Source organism: Electrophorus electricus, chromosome 17, assembly GCF_041902795.1.
Source record: "Electrophorus electricus isolate QZ-2024a chromosome 17, ASM4190279v1, whole genome shotgun sequence".
Classification (NCBI taxonomy): domain Eukaryota; kingdom Metazoa; phylum Chordata; class Actinopteri; order Gymnotiformes; family Gymnotidae; genus Electrophorus; species Electrophorus electricus.
Window position 1 is genome coordinate 9,375,001 of NC_137513.1, and position 17,500 is coordinate 9,392,500.

General features: G+C 45.4%; 1 protein-coding gene across 2 annotated transcripts in view; it reads right to left on the reverse strand.

Moving 5' to 3' along the window:
- Window positions 1-3,289: 3,289 nt before the first annotated feature.
- Window positions 3,290-17,500, reverse strand: part of egfem1 (EGF-like and EMI domain containing 1) — a 49,424-nt gene continuing 35,213 nt past the window's right edge. The window contains exons 22-30 of one of the 2 annotated variants that reach the window (XM_027016839.3): window positions 12,415-12,546; window positions 11,809-11,937; window positions 11,257-11,385; window positions 8,656-8,784; window positions 8,096-8,224; window positions 7,678-7,806; window positions 6,697-6,825; window positions 6,371-6,499; window positions 3,290-5,244 (exon numbers count right to left, since the gene is read on the reverse strand). In XM_027016839.3, coding sequence (XP_026872640.3) covers window positions 5,174-5,244; window positions 6,371-6,499; window positions 6,697-6,825; window positions 7,678-7,806; window positions 8,096-8,224; window positions 8,656-8,784; window positions 11,257-11,385; window positions 11,809-11,937; window positions 12,415-12,546 — 1,106 coding nt within the window. In that variant the 3' untranslated portion in view covers window positions 3,290-5,173. Of the gene's footprint in view, window positions 5,245-5,271; window positions 5,624-6,370; window positions 6,500-6,696; window positions 6,826-7,677; window positions 7,807-8,095; window positions 8,225-8,655; window positions 8,785-11,256; window positions 11,386-11,808; window positions 11,938-12,414; window positions 12,547-17,500 lie in introns of those variants that run through there. The other variant, XM_081700326.1, reaches the window with a different exon arrangement.

A 17,500-nucleotide genomic window follows, 5' to 3' on the forward strand; every position in this document is an offset into this window, starting at 1 on the left:
TTGAGTCTTAATTAACAAAAACATTTAAGGTAACCATATTACTATTTGCTATTTTTTAAAAAGTGTACTTAACATGGTTTGCCTATTAGCTGATTACCAAGCCCTGTCAAACCAACAGCAAAGTAGAAAAACCATCAAACTTGAGAAGTCAAGAAGTTCGGCCATGGTGTGCGTGAGCTCCAAGCCACAGTGCAAACTGTAAGGAGTTCCTCTTTAGCACTGATGTCAGAGCAGCACCCTGTCATAATCCTCAAAGCTAACCTTCATAACAGCAAATGCTTTAATGATGTTTGTGGACTGGTGTGTGTGTGTGTGCGTGTATATATATATATATATATATATATATATATATATATATATATATATATATATATATAAACAAAGCCAGACGCAGCTGTACCTGCTGGACCCGAGTCAGCTCATGAGTGGCGGCCATCATTAAAACGTCATGGTTTCATTTAGGTATTTGTTGTGATCCCCTGGGAAACGGGTCATTAGTGTTATTGATGGCCACTCAGCGCGAGCTGCGGATATGAGTTTGCATGTGGTTTTAATAAGACAAGATCAGTCATGCATGCATGTAAAAGCTGTACAAGTACCTCTAAACTGGGGGGGGGGGGATGTCGGAACTTCGGGGATCAGACAGCCTGGTTAAAGCAACAAGTGCGCTGCAGATCTGTGCAGTTCACTGAGCTTCAAGGTGTTATTCCTTAGAAATACCTCTTATATTTCCACTAAATGATTTTCCCTCTCCTTCTCTCTCACGCTCTCTTTCTCTGTGTGTGTGCACGTTGGGGAAAACTGAGTCATGAGCAGGGTAACTTAAAACCAGTTTAGGCAAACTGGATTTGTCCACTATTCTGTACACACTGCAGGTGAATTCAGTTAATCTAAATCAAACTAAACCAAGGTGAAACAAACAGTGTTTTGCTGCCTTGATTTAAGCTGAGCTGAGCAGAATTGAATTGGAAGGTTGGTTGTGTGTGTGTGTGTGTGTGTGTGTGTGTGTGTGTGTGTGTGTATGTTTTCGAATTGTCTTTGGACTCTGTATAGTAGTTGTCTTCTAGAGTAACGTAAGGTCAGCTAATATTACTTGAAACACAGCATTTAAAAAGAAAGGCCTCAGGTCTCAGGTTTTGGTCCGACTGCACTTCGTCGCGCAACAATGCCCTAATTACGGTAAAACTGAATGTAAATAATGGCCGCGTGTTCACGGCAACGCGCCACCTAGTGGCAATATGCCGCACCTGTTACCGAAGACCTTTCGTTTCAAATTTGCCGACAGCGTCACGGACTCTTTAAGTCTGGGGTGCCTAACGATTTCGCTGCTCTGAAACACGTACTAAAGCTCGCAATCCGCTGGTGGGTTATGGTCCTGGAGGACTGGATTTGGGTTCCGCTGCCTTAAATGGTCCTTAAATAATTGCCAATAATTACTGGGTGTTGAAAACTACGATAGTGTTGTCTGTTTCCCACTCATATGTCACCCGATTTTATCGACTATATGGGACTTTCCGACACATTAACACACCCGAGTACTTAATGTATTCTAGAGATATAGCTAAAATAGATAAATAAATAAATAAATAGATAAAAATAAAAAACAGTGAAAGAGTCAAACACAAACAAACTCACGCCTCCCCGGTGTGGGAGAGTTCGCAGATACCCATCTCTGCTCCATGCCCTGGCATTTAGGGTTTGTTTTTCTAGCCGGCAAGCGGCCCAAATGGAGCGACGCTCGCCGGGGCCATTTCCCAAGGCCTCTTTTCAATGTGATCGCTGCCTCCGTCTTGGACAGCGCCAGTTCAAAAGGCCCGGTCCTCCGGGAACGGGCGAGCTCTCGAAAACGGAGGAGGAGAGACGGCGTGAGGCGCTTTCACGCTCCCGGGCGTGAAGACGGCGCGGTGATAGAGTCGCTCCGCTGACACTTTACGCATCGTTTCGGTGCGAAAGTGGCCCAGATCGCATCTGACCTCTGCGGGTTATTCCACAGACTCGATAGGCCCGGGAATCACACCGCCCCGCCCCGCCCCCAGGCGGCCTCCTTTGAAACGTTGCGCGTCAGCGATCTGCCGCGGATCAGCGCCCGTCTGCGCGACTTAAATGATATCTGCATCGCATGGTAACCTTGGAAATCACACAGTATTTGTGTTGTAATTCTGTGATACACATGCTCGATGTAAATCATTAGTGGTGCGTTTATCGCAGACGTGCTGCTTGTAAATGTCACTTTAGTATGCAATAAAGGCAACTTGCGTTATTGTGTTACACTAAAACGGTCTTGGTCTCAGTTTTGACTGGGTTTCTGGTCCTCGGTGAAGACTCGGCACATGTATCTAAAAGCAGCGTAGTACTGAACGTTTAAATATACATTTTACAGTCTCCAATGATTGCTGACTTCTGGCACTTGGTCTGAACAGGAGCGTTAAATCCAGCAAGAAAGCTGTTTCATATAAAGTGACACGATTTCAGATATGTAGCAAGAGAAGTCTAGCTTTGAATATACTTTCTAGAGCCAGAGTTGGCTACTTATTTTATACACATACTAGTTAGAATGACACACAGGCCATTGGTGTGTGTGTGTGTGTGTGTGTGTGTGTGTGTGTGTGTGTATGAGAGAGAGAGAGAGAGAGAGAGAGCGAGAGAGCGCACATGTGTGGCATGTCGGCAGATTAAAGTCATGGTGTGTAACTTTTTGGTCACCCAGTACTTTCTGGATGGATGGTCTTCAGAGGCCTGTTTGACTGGTGTCAGGTGTGCGTGTGTGTATGGATGATTCTCAGAGGCCTGTTTGACTGGTGTCAGGTGTGCGTGTGTGTATGGATGGTCTTCAGAGGCCCTGCTTTGCAAGAAACAGGTGTGTGTCATCCCTGGCTGAAGGCTTTGTCCGATAAACATTATTGGAGAACATCTGTCGGCTGTCACAACACAGGGCAGTCCGAGAAGCACCTCCATCCATCAGTCCAGGGGCTCTGTCCCCCACCAGTGGCCCAGCCAACATCACTCATGCTGGGCAGCCAGTGGAGGGCCACAGGAGGGCCTGGTGCTCGTACCTGCTGCGATGGTCCACCGCACTTGAGAAATCCTTTAGGGAAAGGGTTATGGTTGTAACAGGGACACACTCTCTCACACACACACACACACACACACACACTGTTCCACTCAGGTGAGCTGTCAGTGGATGTCAGGTGTAGAGAGGTGACCTCTACTGCTCTAACTCAGCATTTCATCTGATGGGGATGGACAGGTCACACATACACATACACATACACATACACATACACACACTATAGTAATATAGAGCTCTTACTCATGAATACGACACACGTTTAAATATTTTAAAACTCCCATTCCAATTATATTAATTCACATAGCAGACAAGCATTATCAAGTGAATGAGCAGTCAACACAAAATAAGTCACCTGACCTGACACATTCTGAAAAAAACAAAAAAAATACAGCAAAATACCGCAAACCAGAGACTTAAACAAAGACAGAAACAAGCTACAAATGAAAGTGGCTGTGTTACAGGCCTGCCAGAGAATCTGCAGGGAAGACAGCCATTCCTAATGACTTTAGGTTACAAGGGCTTGCACTGACCGGGACAATTTATTTAAGACTATTAATTTGTCCAATAACTCACCTTCCCTCCCCTACGTACAGCAAAGAGCTCCGGCTGGTGCATAATTCACACATTACAGACAATAAATACGTGCCAATTTAAAGCAGACATTCTGCGCTTTAACCTCATCGTCACTGTTTTATCAGAGCACGAAGTCCAAACCACAACCAATCCACGGTCCAAAAAAAAAAAAAATGAACGGCTGCACTGCACCTCCAAATGCAACTGGCATTTGAAACTGACATTCATTTAATTATAAAATTATTCACGATTTTTTTTGTGTTTGTTTTTGTTTTCTTAAACGTGAGAAATGGACACACACCGACTTCTGAAAAAAAAAAACACACAAAAAAAAAAAAAAACCCAGCATTTTAATTCAAAGTTCTGCGTTATTCTTCATTATAGCACCATTACATTCAGCGTTTGATCCGTGTGACAGTATTTGAGTTTCGTGACAAGCAGGGGGAAATAGAAGTAAACAGAAGCGTTACAGCAGACAGAGCGAGCGCTCCTCACGTCTCACTTTTACAGCACGCGAGTCCCGCCGTTGGAACGGCCGCGCGAGGCGGCTCATTTGTTGGGATTAGAGCTGTTTGGCGTGAGAGGGTCGCTGAATCACTGATCTTCGGAGCGCCTCGAGGTTTCGTTTACAAGAGGCGCATTCTGCTAGACACTTCCCTTTTAACAATTTACACAGAGCGGCTCGGCGGATGGGGCAAGTAACTGGATATTTACACAGTGCGCACGGGCGCTTTGGGTGTGCTGTCACAGAAATCACATCACAGGAAATACACGAGGAGCCGAAAACGCGAGCCTGGTCTGCCAGACACAGCGAAATATATTTTAAAAAAAATAATAGCTATAATAGTAATATCATGCTTGATACTTCGTGTTGTTAATTAAATGAACAACAATGGGCACCATCGGAGGCTGTGTGAGAGCCTGGTTATTTCAGTGATGAGCTCTGTGGGATATCTGGTGTAAAGGCAACCCGAGTGAGTCTGCTAACGAGGGAGTATTTCTGAGGAAGGTTGGAGAAACGTTTTTATTCGCTTAGTGGTATATGGTGAAATGAAAGGTTGAAGCTACCCTCCCATGTCCTGTAATAAGAGAATTTTGGTTGGACTTTGTGGCTTTGTGGGTATGGGAGGGTTTGACTGATGTGGTTTGAAGGATGACATGGAATGTTTGGCTTCAGAATGCATAGAAATGGATGCATGCACCCACACACGCACACGTACACACATGCATGCACACTCATTCTTACATATGCATGCCCATATATATACATGCGTACATACACATTCTCACACACACATTCTCACATACTAACACAGAGTGGAAGCTCAGTAGTGAACTCGTAGTGTGTGTGTGTGTGTGTGCGTGCACGCATGCGTGTGTGTGTTTACTTCAGCTCCTCTGTGGCTCACCTCTTGTTTTGATACAAAATGTTTAAAAACTTAACCTGCCCCCCACACACACCTGACAAAGAACACTGTGTGTTGGAGTGTGTATAAGTTTAGAGTCTCTGGCCGCTGTAGCCGAACATGGTCAGACATCTCTCCTCTGCTTCAGTGGGAAAGAAACAGAGAGCACAGCAGGGCTAAAGATTCCAGAAACACCTGAGAGAAAGAGAAAGGGAGAGACAGAACAGCTTCATAATTGTCATAATCAGCACCTTGGAATTTGAGACATGAGAAGCAGAGAAACATAATGGACCCTGGGAGACACAGAAACAGGGAAAACGGTAGTGGGAGAGAGAGAGCGATGGAGGGGCTGTGTAGAGCGAAAGAGAGACAGCATGAGGGAGACAGACTGATTATTTTTTAGTCCTCTCATTTATTTCGCCATCCAATAACAAAAACAGCTCAGCATCTCAGCTGTGAAGGCCATTTTGGATCGGCGTGGCCGTCACTGTGCTTTTAGAGTTCAGAGTGTGTCTGCTCTGTGAGGAGACCCACCATGTGTTTGCACTAACGAGGGCGACCTGGGGGTGGCTCTCTGAAATAATGAAAGAAAGAACGAGAAAGCTGAACGCAGGACATGGGGAGATGGGACAGAGGAAAAGAACAGAACAGTATGGAGAAACGTGGGACCTTCAAAATGAGAAGCAAATGTGGAAAGATTCAGGGTGTGTGTGTGTGTGTGTGTGTGTGTGTGTGTGTGTGTGTCAGAGGGGTGTTGTGGTGGGTTAGCAGGGTGAACGGTTGAGCCCCATCTGAGCAGGGCTGGAGGGGGTCGCTCCAAGCGAACACACACACACATGCACGCACGCACACACACACGTTCAGATGTCCTGCTGCGGTTCACTTAACATAACTGTCAAAAAGATGGCCAATATGCAGAAAGACAGAACGATCTTAACAGCTCAGGGGCCTAGGTCTCTCTCTCTCTCTCTCTCTCTCTCTCTCTCACACACACACACACACAAATTTGCACATTCCTACTGTCAGGCTGATACTTTGAGCAGTTTCAGCTGAGATGGCCCAACTCTTTCTGCATGTGATGGGGGGGGGCGGGATCCCAAACTCCAGAGAGGTGTGGGAACATCTGGACTTCATGAGGAATACTGAGACACACACACACACACACACACTCACACACACTCACACACACTCACACACACTCACACACACTCACTCACACTCACTCACACTCACACACACTCACACACACTCACACACACTCACACACACTCACACACACACACACACACACACACACACACACACACACACTCACACTAACCTTCCTCACAGGTGTGACCAAGCCAGGAGAGGGGGCAAACACAACGTCCATTGCGTTGGTCACACTGGCCTCCATTAGAGCACAGACACTGCAGAGAACAGCCGGGTCCATAAAAGCCATCGCCACAGTCTGAGGGAGAGAAGGGTCGTATTCAATGAATCACACTACCCAAAGATGAGCAGTGCTTATATCAAGTCTCCGGGAGCAGGAGTAGATCTGGGTTTTCCCACTGTAATCACCAGTGTATATCAATACTACATCTTTCTCAGTGTAAGCTTGTGTGTGCATGTGTGTGTGTGCGTATGTGTGTGAGCATGTGTGTGTACCTTTTTCACAGTTGTTCCCAGTCTTTCCTGGGGGGCAGAAGCATTGGCCAGTAGCTGGATCACAAGGTACCCCCTCAGCACACTTACACGGTCGTACACAACCCACACCAAAATGTCCCACTGCACAACCTGTAAATATCCGTGCACACACAGACACACACGCGCACACACACACACACACACACACACACACACACACACGCACACAGTGGTTGTGAGTGTCAGCATTTCACACTGACTCAGAAATGGGCACTTTACCGCAGAGCTTACTGCTCATACACGTGCACGCACACACACACACACACACACACACAGCAGGGGCTCTACATGAGACTACAGGACATGGATAGATCAAATAACTATAGCTACACACAAACCACACACACACACACACACACACACACACACACATACACACATACACACATACACACATACACACATACACACATACACACACACACAGGGCATTGAGATGCACCAGGAACTCATTAGAGTACAGAAACACCTGTCTCTGATCAAATAGTGATAGTATTGGTAGATACACACATATATACACTACTGTGTTCTACTTTTCCTTTCAATAAATGCAGACATATTTCAGTAGCCTTTTGAACTAAAGTCATCACAGTCCTGTCACACACACTCACTCCATTTTTTGCAATCAACAAGTCTCTGCCTCTTTGTGTCTCTGCCTCTCTCTCTCTCTCTCTCTCTCTCTCTCGTTCTCTCTCTCGTTCTCTCTCTCTGTATTTAATCATTTCTTTAATATCCTCCTTTCAGATAGATATCTTATTTCAGGTCATTAAGCACATTATTATATACTCTATTATCTTTAAGAGCGCAGTAATATATACAGAGTACGCACATTTTCCATGCTGCTAACACAAAACACAAGACAATTGTAACTTCTTAATATGGGGTTAGTTCTTTTTGTTTATTCACACTGAAAATGTGCTTTTTGTGACATCAGTAACTTACGCGTTTGACAGCGGTCGCCGTGGTAACCTGGAGGGCACGTGCATTGTCCTGTCACGTGATTACATGTGTGTCCAGAAGCACAGTCGCACGTCTGGGAGCAGAGCAGGCCAAAAAAACCAGCAGGGCATTCTGGGATAGGTGGAGAGAGTTGGAGAACTGTGTATGTTGAGAGTCACAATGTGAGAGAAATCAGGCCAACATCAAACTCAAACCGAATTTACCACCTCCTCACTGGAGATAGTCATTCCTTTGGTTGATTTGACTCTGTTAACATGTCTTCAGATCTGATTACAAATGAAGGTAAATTTAGCTCAAAATAATGAACTGAGTGCCTGGAAATATGTTCCAGCATTATGTCTTGGTAAGACCGTGCGCAGTCATACACACAACACACTCATATATACACGTTTTCACTCACGGTGTTGGCAGATGGATCCATAATAGCCAGCGGTACAGGAGCAGGACCCAGTAAACCGGTCACACGTCCCGTTATTCTGACAGACACACTCCAGCTCACAGTTAGCTCCGAACTGCCCTGACATGCAGGCTACACACACACACACACACACACACACACACACACACACACACACACACACACACACACACACACACACACACACACACACACACGGTTTGACATTGCTGCAAATACTATTTAATTTTGTGTTAATCTGTCAGCAAATATGTGTAATCTGTAATAATATTAGTAGAGAGATTTAAGATTCGTTCCTGCAAAATCATATATAAATACATGTTTGATTGGGCTTCACAAAGCCATAAAGCAGCTTTTATAGAAACGAAGAATACAAAGACAAGGCCTGCCTGAGACTAAAGACAGACAGACAGACAGACAGACAGATACACCCCTCCTCCTCCATACAACACTGAACACTGCATTCTGGGTTTCACTCATCACAGGCTGAGTAACTGTACGTATCAAGAAGTTTGTTGTGGTAATAACAGTTGTTTGATTACCTTCTTCACAACGTGTGCCCATCCACCCTAGTGCACACCTGCATGCTCCATCAACAGGGTCACACACGCTTCCATTTGCACATGCACACACACCACGACACTGTGCTCCATAGCGCCCCCTGGAACACACTGCATTATAGAAGGGTTTCAGGTTAGCCACTGTGCTTAAAATTCAGAACAGAGAAAGTAGTATTTTAAATTATGATTGCATGCCAGCTAAAGTGGCTTATTCCTGTATTGTAACAGGAATAATCCACTTTAGCTGGCATGCAATAATAATTAAAAATACTACTTTCTCTGTTCTGTTCTGTGTATTACAGATTACACAGATTACACATGGATAGCCTTGTTAAATAATGAACTACAACTGTTAATTAACACAAGTATTAAAATTAATGAGAAAATCAATCTAAACCCAAAATAAACTCCAAGTACAGTACATCTGCATTCTATGTGGGCTGTAAAACTACCCCCACTGCTCTAAAACTGACCTGACGCAGAAGTGCTGTTACAACATTTCAGTACAATTAAATGTGTTCTCCCAACACACTTCCATCAAAACAAAAGGCCGGAAGTTTTGGGTCTGGGAGTGCGTGATATTTACCAGAATGAAATAACTGCCAATGTTTCTGAGTGCAAATGTCCCATACTATTATTGTCATTACTCTAAACTGGAACAGTTTAAAGTTCAAAGAAACGTGCTAGAATAAAAAAGATAATACTACAAATACTGCATTGTAAGTAGAATTGTAATCATCGAGGGGTTTTTCCACAAAGTGATACTGTGCTGGTGGGGGGGCGAGTTTTTTCGGTCTAAAGTAAGTCAAGTCTCTGCGTGAGAGGCCGTCCATAAACCCTGCCTAATCAGTCCGGCTATTTGCAGAGTGTCTCTCTATGTTCTCCCTCCGCTCTATCAACAAAAGCACAGACATTTGTTTCAAATAAACTCTGAATTTTGGAATTATTGCAGTTAGAAAAAGCTCTCCCCTAAGCACTGTTAGTGGCACGGGAACACGAGCGCCCATAGAGACACATGTACATTCTTAAGTTTACTTAAACCTCAGACCATTAGCAAAATAGCAACGAGGATATCGTTTGGCAGCGAAAGAAAAGAATAATCATGTTTCTGCGGGCAATTTGCTCTGAGAGCCAAACAATAAGCAAAGCACTTTGATTTTCTTGCATATTTATTTGTTTCCTTGCCAGCGCCGTCGACACGGACCAATGGGAACCAGCTACTTTAGAGTCGTTTGTACACCCTGAACACGCCAACGCGAGCCGCGGCGCGAGAAAAGCGCGAGCTCCGGGAAAGTCCCGCCCCGTTGTTCAGCGGCGGCGGAGCGAGCGATAAAAGATCGGGAATGTGATCGCGCGCTTCTGCTGTTGGGGGAACGTGGGCGCCTGAATCGCAGAAAATGGGGGACCGAGTTAATTGCCGTGAATACGGGACGCAGAAGAGCCAGAGAGGGGAACGTCCTCGTAGTGCTGCTTCAGAGAGCAGCGTTAATAAGAGAAAAGTAAAGAACGGGAGTACGGGCGGGAGTACGATAACTTAGCACTTAATACGATAACTCAACAGTTGATATAACCCAGCACTTAATACGATAACTCAGCACGTAATACGATAACTCAGCACGTAATACGATAACTCAACAGTTGATATAACCCAGCACTTAATACGATAACTCAGCACTTAATACGATAACTCAGCACGTAATACGATAACTCAACAGTTGATATAACCCAGCACTTAATACGATAACTCAGCACTTAATACGATAACTTAGCACTTAATACGATAACTCAACAGTTGATATAACCCAGCACTTAATACGATAACTCAGCACTTAATACGATAACTCAGCACGTAATACGATAACTCAACAGTTGATATAACCCAGCACTTAATACGATAACTCAGCACTTAATACGATAACTTAGCACTTAATACGATAACTCAACAGTTGATATAACCCAGCACTTAATACGATAACTCAGCACTTAATACGATAACTCAGCACTTAATACGATAACTTAGCACTTAATACGATAACTCAACAGTTGATATAACCCAGCACTTAATACGATAACTCAGCACTTAATACGATAACTTAGCACTTAATACGATAACTCAACAGTTGATATAACCCAGCACTTAATACGATAACTCAGCACTTAATACGATAACTTGGCACTTAATACGATAACTCAACAGTTGATATAACCCAGCACTTAATACGATAACTCAGCACTTAATACGATAACTTGGCACTTAATACGATAACTCGGCACTTAATACGATAACTCAACAGTTGATATAACTCAGCACTTAATACGATAACTCAGCACTTAATACGATAACTTAGCACTTAATACGATAACTCAACAGTTGATATAACCCAGCACTTAATACGATAACTCAGCACTTAATACGATAATTTAGCACTTAATACGATCAGCACGTAATACGACAACTCAACACTCAATACGATAACTCAACAGTTAATATAACTCAGCAATTAATATAACTCAGCAGTTAATACGATAACTGAACAGTTGATATAACTGAACAATTAATACGATAACTCAGCAGTTTGGTACCTTGCTGGCACGACTGCCCGGTTCGGCCAGGAGCGCAGTTACACCTCCCAGTCACTGGGTGACAGTGTCTGCCCTCCCCACACAAACACACCTTGACACAGTCCTTCCCATAGTGACCTGCCGGACAGCCTAAAACACATAAATAACAACATGGCTATACACTGTTGATATGCTGTCATTTGCATTGAAGAAGTCCATAAATCTAATCCTAACTCTGTCAAGTGGCGCAAGATAGCTCTGAAAACCTTGTCTGAGCCAGGCGTGTTAGACTGGGCGTTCTGTTTAGGTGTGTTACACTGGGGCTAAACTCGTCAAGGTGGCTGGAGTCCAGGAAGTCCAGAAACAGAACTAGGTGCTTCTGGTCTGCATGTTTTTGTTTGTTTGTTTGTTTGAGCCATTTACTTGTTAAGAAGGAGAGTGCTAATGTTAAGACAGAAAAGAACACATTTCAATAAGATAAGATAACTAGCTATGCTGCCACGCTACGCAGTCTAACCTGGCTCCACCCCTGTGACCTGTTATTGGCTAAGTGACTGAGCTGTGCACTCTTACGGGTGCTGCAATTGGCTCCCAGGTATCCGGGCGGGCAGAAGCAGGTGCCGGTCCTGAAGTCACAGCGTCCAGCATTGGCACATCGGCATCTCTTCTTGCAGTTGAGCCCATATGTGCCCTCTCTGCATTCTGACACACACACACACACACACACACACACGCGCGCACACACGTACATGCACACCAAAACACACTTCTCAAGATTAACTAGTTCACAAAGTTTTACAATGTCAGTTAAGATTCTACAGTTCAGTCAGTTCAGATCATCATTGTCTGCCTTAATCAGTCTTGATCTTGGTCTGGGTCAGTCTTGGTTTTAGTCATTTTCCTAGTTTTGGTCAGACTTAGTCTCAGTCTAGGTTAGTATTAGTGTTTTGATCAGACACTTAGTCTCAGTCTAGGTTACTATTAGTGTTTCGATCAGTCACTTAGTCTCACTGTAGGTTAGTATTAGTGTTTTGGTCAGTTAGTCAATTCTGGTCAGTCTTGGTCTTTGCTCATCTGTTTTGGTGTCAGGCTTGATTAGGTTTAGACTGGTTCATCTTGGCCTTAGTCTGGTCTTTGTCTTAGTCTGTTGGTGAACTCAAATGCTGACTGTTCTCTTACTGAGTTGGCAGCGGTCTCCGTAGTAACCAGGTTGACAGATGCACTTGCCAGTGATGTGGTGACAAAGCTGCCGAGGTCCGGAGCACACACACACCTCGGAACAGTCCTGTCCGTACCTGCCCTGCTCACACACTTTACACACAGAGAGACAGAGAAAGAGGGAGTGTCCAGAGGACACTGTGTGTGTGTGTGTGTGTGTTGAGGGATGGGGGGATGTACACCGAGTTGCCAACTCAGTGTGTCCCCTCCGGGTGTGTCTCACTGACAGTCCTGCTTCATGTACCCTGAAGGGTGTTCTCTGACCTTTGCCCAGTACTGTAGGTTCACTCTGTAGGCTGTAGCTGATCTGCTGCTGCACACTTTCTCACCCCCCACTACCCCGATCATCAGTAGAAAGGCACCACTGCCGGCGAGATCTTATCTGGGTGGTGCACCACAATAGTGATCGCTCCCTGAAATGGTCCCCTTCCCATCAACACGACTCTGTGGACAGTCCGTAGCACACGTGCCAATCGACAAAGTAATCGGCACAACAGGACGCATGTTTTGCGTTTTCCGCCAGGGGCGAGCGCGTTCCGATTGAAAGACGCGCTCCTGGCCCTCCACTCTCCCTGCTGTGCTGTGAGCGTGATGAAGGTGCTACACACTTCCCAGTTGTAGGTGGACGTCGGAGAGGGTGTCGGAGAGGGCTTCTCCCTGGCCATGTTTACAGTAGAATGTAAAATGGAAATCATGTATGTGTCTGTGTGCTTTTTACACAGAGCGTAATATCGGATTTTATTTGGTCACACTAGGGAAGCATTTTAGTGATAAGTGGAAACGGAATCTGGCCAAAGTATATCCAGACATGAAACACATGTTAATGCAAGGTGTAAACAAGTTAGCTAGATTAACAGTTTGCTTTGTAGCTATTCCTTTATTCCCTATTTTGGTCTTTGGGACACTTTGAAGTCATGTGCACATGCCGTTGCTGTAGTGGAATCGTGCCCGCAGTTTTAAACCGAAGACTTTGGGTTCATTCAGATTTCAGATGTGTGGTTCTTCTTCCCAGCACCACCTTGCTCTCCTGCCTTAGATTGGGATGCACCCCCCCCCCCCCCCACACACACACACTTCATACTACAGACACACTCACTGATGCAGCCATAACAGTAACTCAAGATGTCTCTACCAGTGTAGATTTGTAGATCACCACTTTAACATCAGGCAATAATCAGAGGCATTATTACACACTCACATGCCTGTGGGATGTGTGTGTGTGTGTGTAAGAGAGAGAGAGAGAGAGAGAGTGTTCACAGTGATGGCGTGTTTGAGAGATAAGCTGTGACTCCAGACTAAAGCGAATAATTAATGTTGTCATTAAGCATGTATGGCAGCAGTGTGTGTGTGTGTGTGTGTGTGTGTGTGTGTGTGTGTGTGTGTGTGTGTGTGTGTGTGTGTGTGTGTGTGTGGTGTCTGCTCCCCTCCAGAGCTCTTATCCTCCTTCAGACAAAAACAAAGCCTGCTGTTTAAGTTGGCACTGTGACTCTAACCTTTATCAGATGTCTCAGACCCACAGAGGGGCGGCGGGGTGGGGGGTGCTGAAAAAGGCCTCGCGCCTGTGTGTGTGTGTGTGTGTGTGTGTGTGTGTGTGTGTGTGTGTGTGTGTGTGTGTGCGTGTGTGATGTTCTGAGAAAGAAATGATGGCGTTTGCATGCTGCTGTGTGCGTCTGTGTGTAAGGCTGCACTGACGTGGGCAGGGCTCCCTGGCTGATACACTGGATGGTTCGGCGCATGGGGCGTTAACGAGGCTTACGGGCAAAGTCTGGTGCATGAACATGGATGGATAGATGAGTTATAGGAATAGAGGTGTAGAATGATGAACATGGATGGATAGATGAAATATAGGGATAGAGGTATAGAATGATGAACATGGATGGATAGATGAGTTATAGGGATAGAGGTATAGAATGATGAACATGGATGGATAGATGAGTTATAGGGATAGAGGTATAGAATGATGAACATGGATGGATAGATGAGTTATAGGGATAGAGGTATAGAATGATGAACATGGATGGATAGATGAGTGGCTGGATGAAGGGAAGAGCAGATGAATGGATAGATGAGTGGCTGGATGAAGGGAAGAGCAGATGAATGGATAGATGAGTGGCTGGATGAAGGGAAGAGCAGATGAATGGATAGATGAGTGGCTGGATGAAGGGAAGAGCAGATGAATGGATAGATGAGTGGCTGGATGAAGGGAAGAGCAGATGAATGGATAGATGAGTGGCTGGATGAAGGGAAGAGCAGATGAATGGATAGATGAGTGGCTGGATGAAGGGAAGAGCAGATGAATGGATAGATGAGTGGCTGGATGAAGGGAAGAGCAGATGAATGGATAGATGAGTGGCTGGATGAAGGGAAGAGCAGATGAATGGATAGATGAGTGGCTGGATGAAGGGAAGAGCAGATGAATGGATAGATGAGTGGCTGGATGAAGGGAAGAGCAGATGAATGGATAGATGAGTGGCTGGATGAAGGGAAGAGCAGATGAATGGATAGATGAGTGGCTGGATGAAGGGAAGAGCAGATGAATGGATAGATGAGTGGCTGGATGAAGGGAAGAGCAGATGAATGGATAGATGAGTGGCTGGATGAAGGGAAGAGCAGATGAATGGATACTTGGCCGAAGGATTCAGGGGTGAATGGAATAAAAAGAAAGTGTGGAATTGTCTTTTTTTTCCTCACAGCTGCTTCTTCTGTGTCCTTCCATATAACTGCACCTGCCAGTCACATGGCCGCAAGCCATGCCCACTAAACACACACACACACACACACACACACACACACACACACACACAGAGATACACACACACAGATACACACACACACAGATACACACACACACAGATACACACACACACAGATACACACACACACAGATACACACACACACAGATACACACACACACAGATACACACACACACACACAGATACACACACACACACACAGATACACACACACACAGATACACACACACACAGATACACACACACACACACACAGATACACACACACACAGATACACACACACACAGATACACACACACACACACACAGATACACACACACACAGATACACACACACACACACACACACACACACACACACACAGGCACTAAAGGCTTGTGGACATTCCAGTGTGTGATGGAGACAAAGTGAGCTGCTTTGTGTGATGACATGTGAACTGAAGGGTCATTCGTTAGCGAACTAGACAGGATAATTCACCATAATAATTGTCCACTATTACTGTCCAAATCATACTCAATCTCAAAGACTGTGTGTGTGTTGGGGGGGGGGGGGGGGGTGCATGTTTTGTGTGTGTGTGTTAGTGAGTGTTTGTGTATGCATGTGTGTGTCCTTACAAGGAGAGTAAAAAAACAAAAAACAAAAGACTGAAGTTGTTTGTTCCATTTGAAACAAAAACCAAAGATTGTTGTGATAACGAGGGAAGAAAAGCAGACCATCTCTCTGGTTTGCTGAGGTTAAGGTGTTAGTTGAGGTTGAGACTAGGCTTGTAGTAATGATTACTGTCCGAGTTCACTTAGGGGTCGAGTTAGGGAAAGATTAGGGGGAGGGTTAGTCATGGTTTAAGGGGAGATCTAACAGGCGGTGGTCAGGACCTCATGATTGCAGGACCTCATAATTACAGTATGAACAGTAAGTGCTGAACGATTTTTATGTAAATGTTTTTGTGTGTTTTTTTGTGTGTGAGCGTGTGTGCGTGTGTACTCGTTGCAGATGCATCCTGTCCATCCTGGTTCTCACACACACTTACGAGGTGGCCTAAGGTGTCTTACGAGGTGACCTGAGGTGTGTTACGAGGTGACCTGAGGTGTGTTACGAGGTGACCTGCAGTGTGTTACGAGGTGACCTGCAGTGTGTTACGAGGTGACCTGAGGTCTGTTACGAGGTGACCTGCGGTCTGTTACGAGGTGACCTGCGGTCTGTTACGAGGTGACCTGCGGTCTGTTACAAGGTGGCGTGAGATTTGATACGATGTGAACTGAGGTGTGATACGAGGTGACCTGAGGTGTGTTACTAGGTGACCTGAGGTGTGTTACGAGGTGGCCTGAGGTGTGTTACAAGGTGGCCTGAGATTTGATACGATGTGAACTGAGGTGTGATACGAGGTGACCTGAGGTGTGTTACGAGGTGACCTGAGGTGTGTTATGAGGTGGCCTGAGGTGTGTTACGAGGTGAACTGAGGTGTGATATGATGTGAACTGAGGTGTGATATGATGTGAACTGAGGTGTGTTACGAGGTGACCTGAGATGTGATACGAGGTGACCTGAGGTGTGTTACGAGGTGACCTGAGGTGTGTTACGAGGTGACCTGAGATGTGATACGAGATGACCTGAGGTGTGTTACGAGGTGACCTGAGGTGTGTTACATGAGTGGATGTGGGGCTCATTAGAAAGACTTCTAAATGTGAAGTCTGCGCTACAGTGGAGGTGGAGAGAGAAGAGTAATGGAAACCAAACCGATCCATGTGGGGCTTCTCGCCAGCTCCAGGAAACTACTGAGAAAGACTCAGAATGGGTGGGCCAGCACACACACACGCACACACTCTTTAAAAAGTATCCTACCCTAATAAAAAACATGGATGCATTTATCCCTCATACACCCCAACTTAATGAGACATGCCTTAGGGAATTTCCCCTCTTAACACACACACACACACACACACACACACACACACACACACACACACACACACACACACACACACACACACACACACTCTTGGGCATTCACATTCTCTTCCCATCTCTCAGTCTGGCAGATATAGACACTCTTACTTCATGCACACCTCTGTAACGACGTTGGGGTGTGGTGCTGTCCCAGTAATGCATGGGAAGCATGTGTGGGGGTTGGCTGGCTACAGCTGGGTCATTAGTGGAGATTGTGGGGCCATTTTGCCCGATGGGCTTCCATCCCATACCATTTTAATGGCGTGGTCAGCTAACCCATAATGCCATGCGGCGGTACCCAGTCAGGGGGTGCAGCGACAGGATGCTGTATTGTGGTGACAGTGGG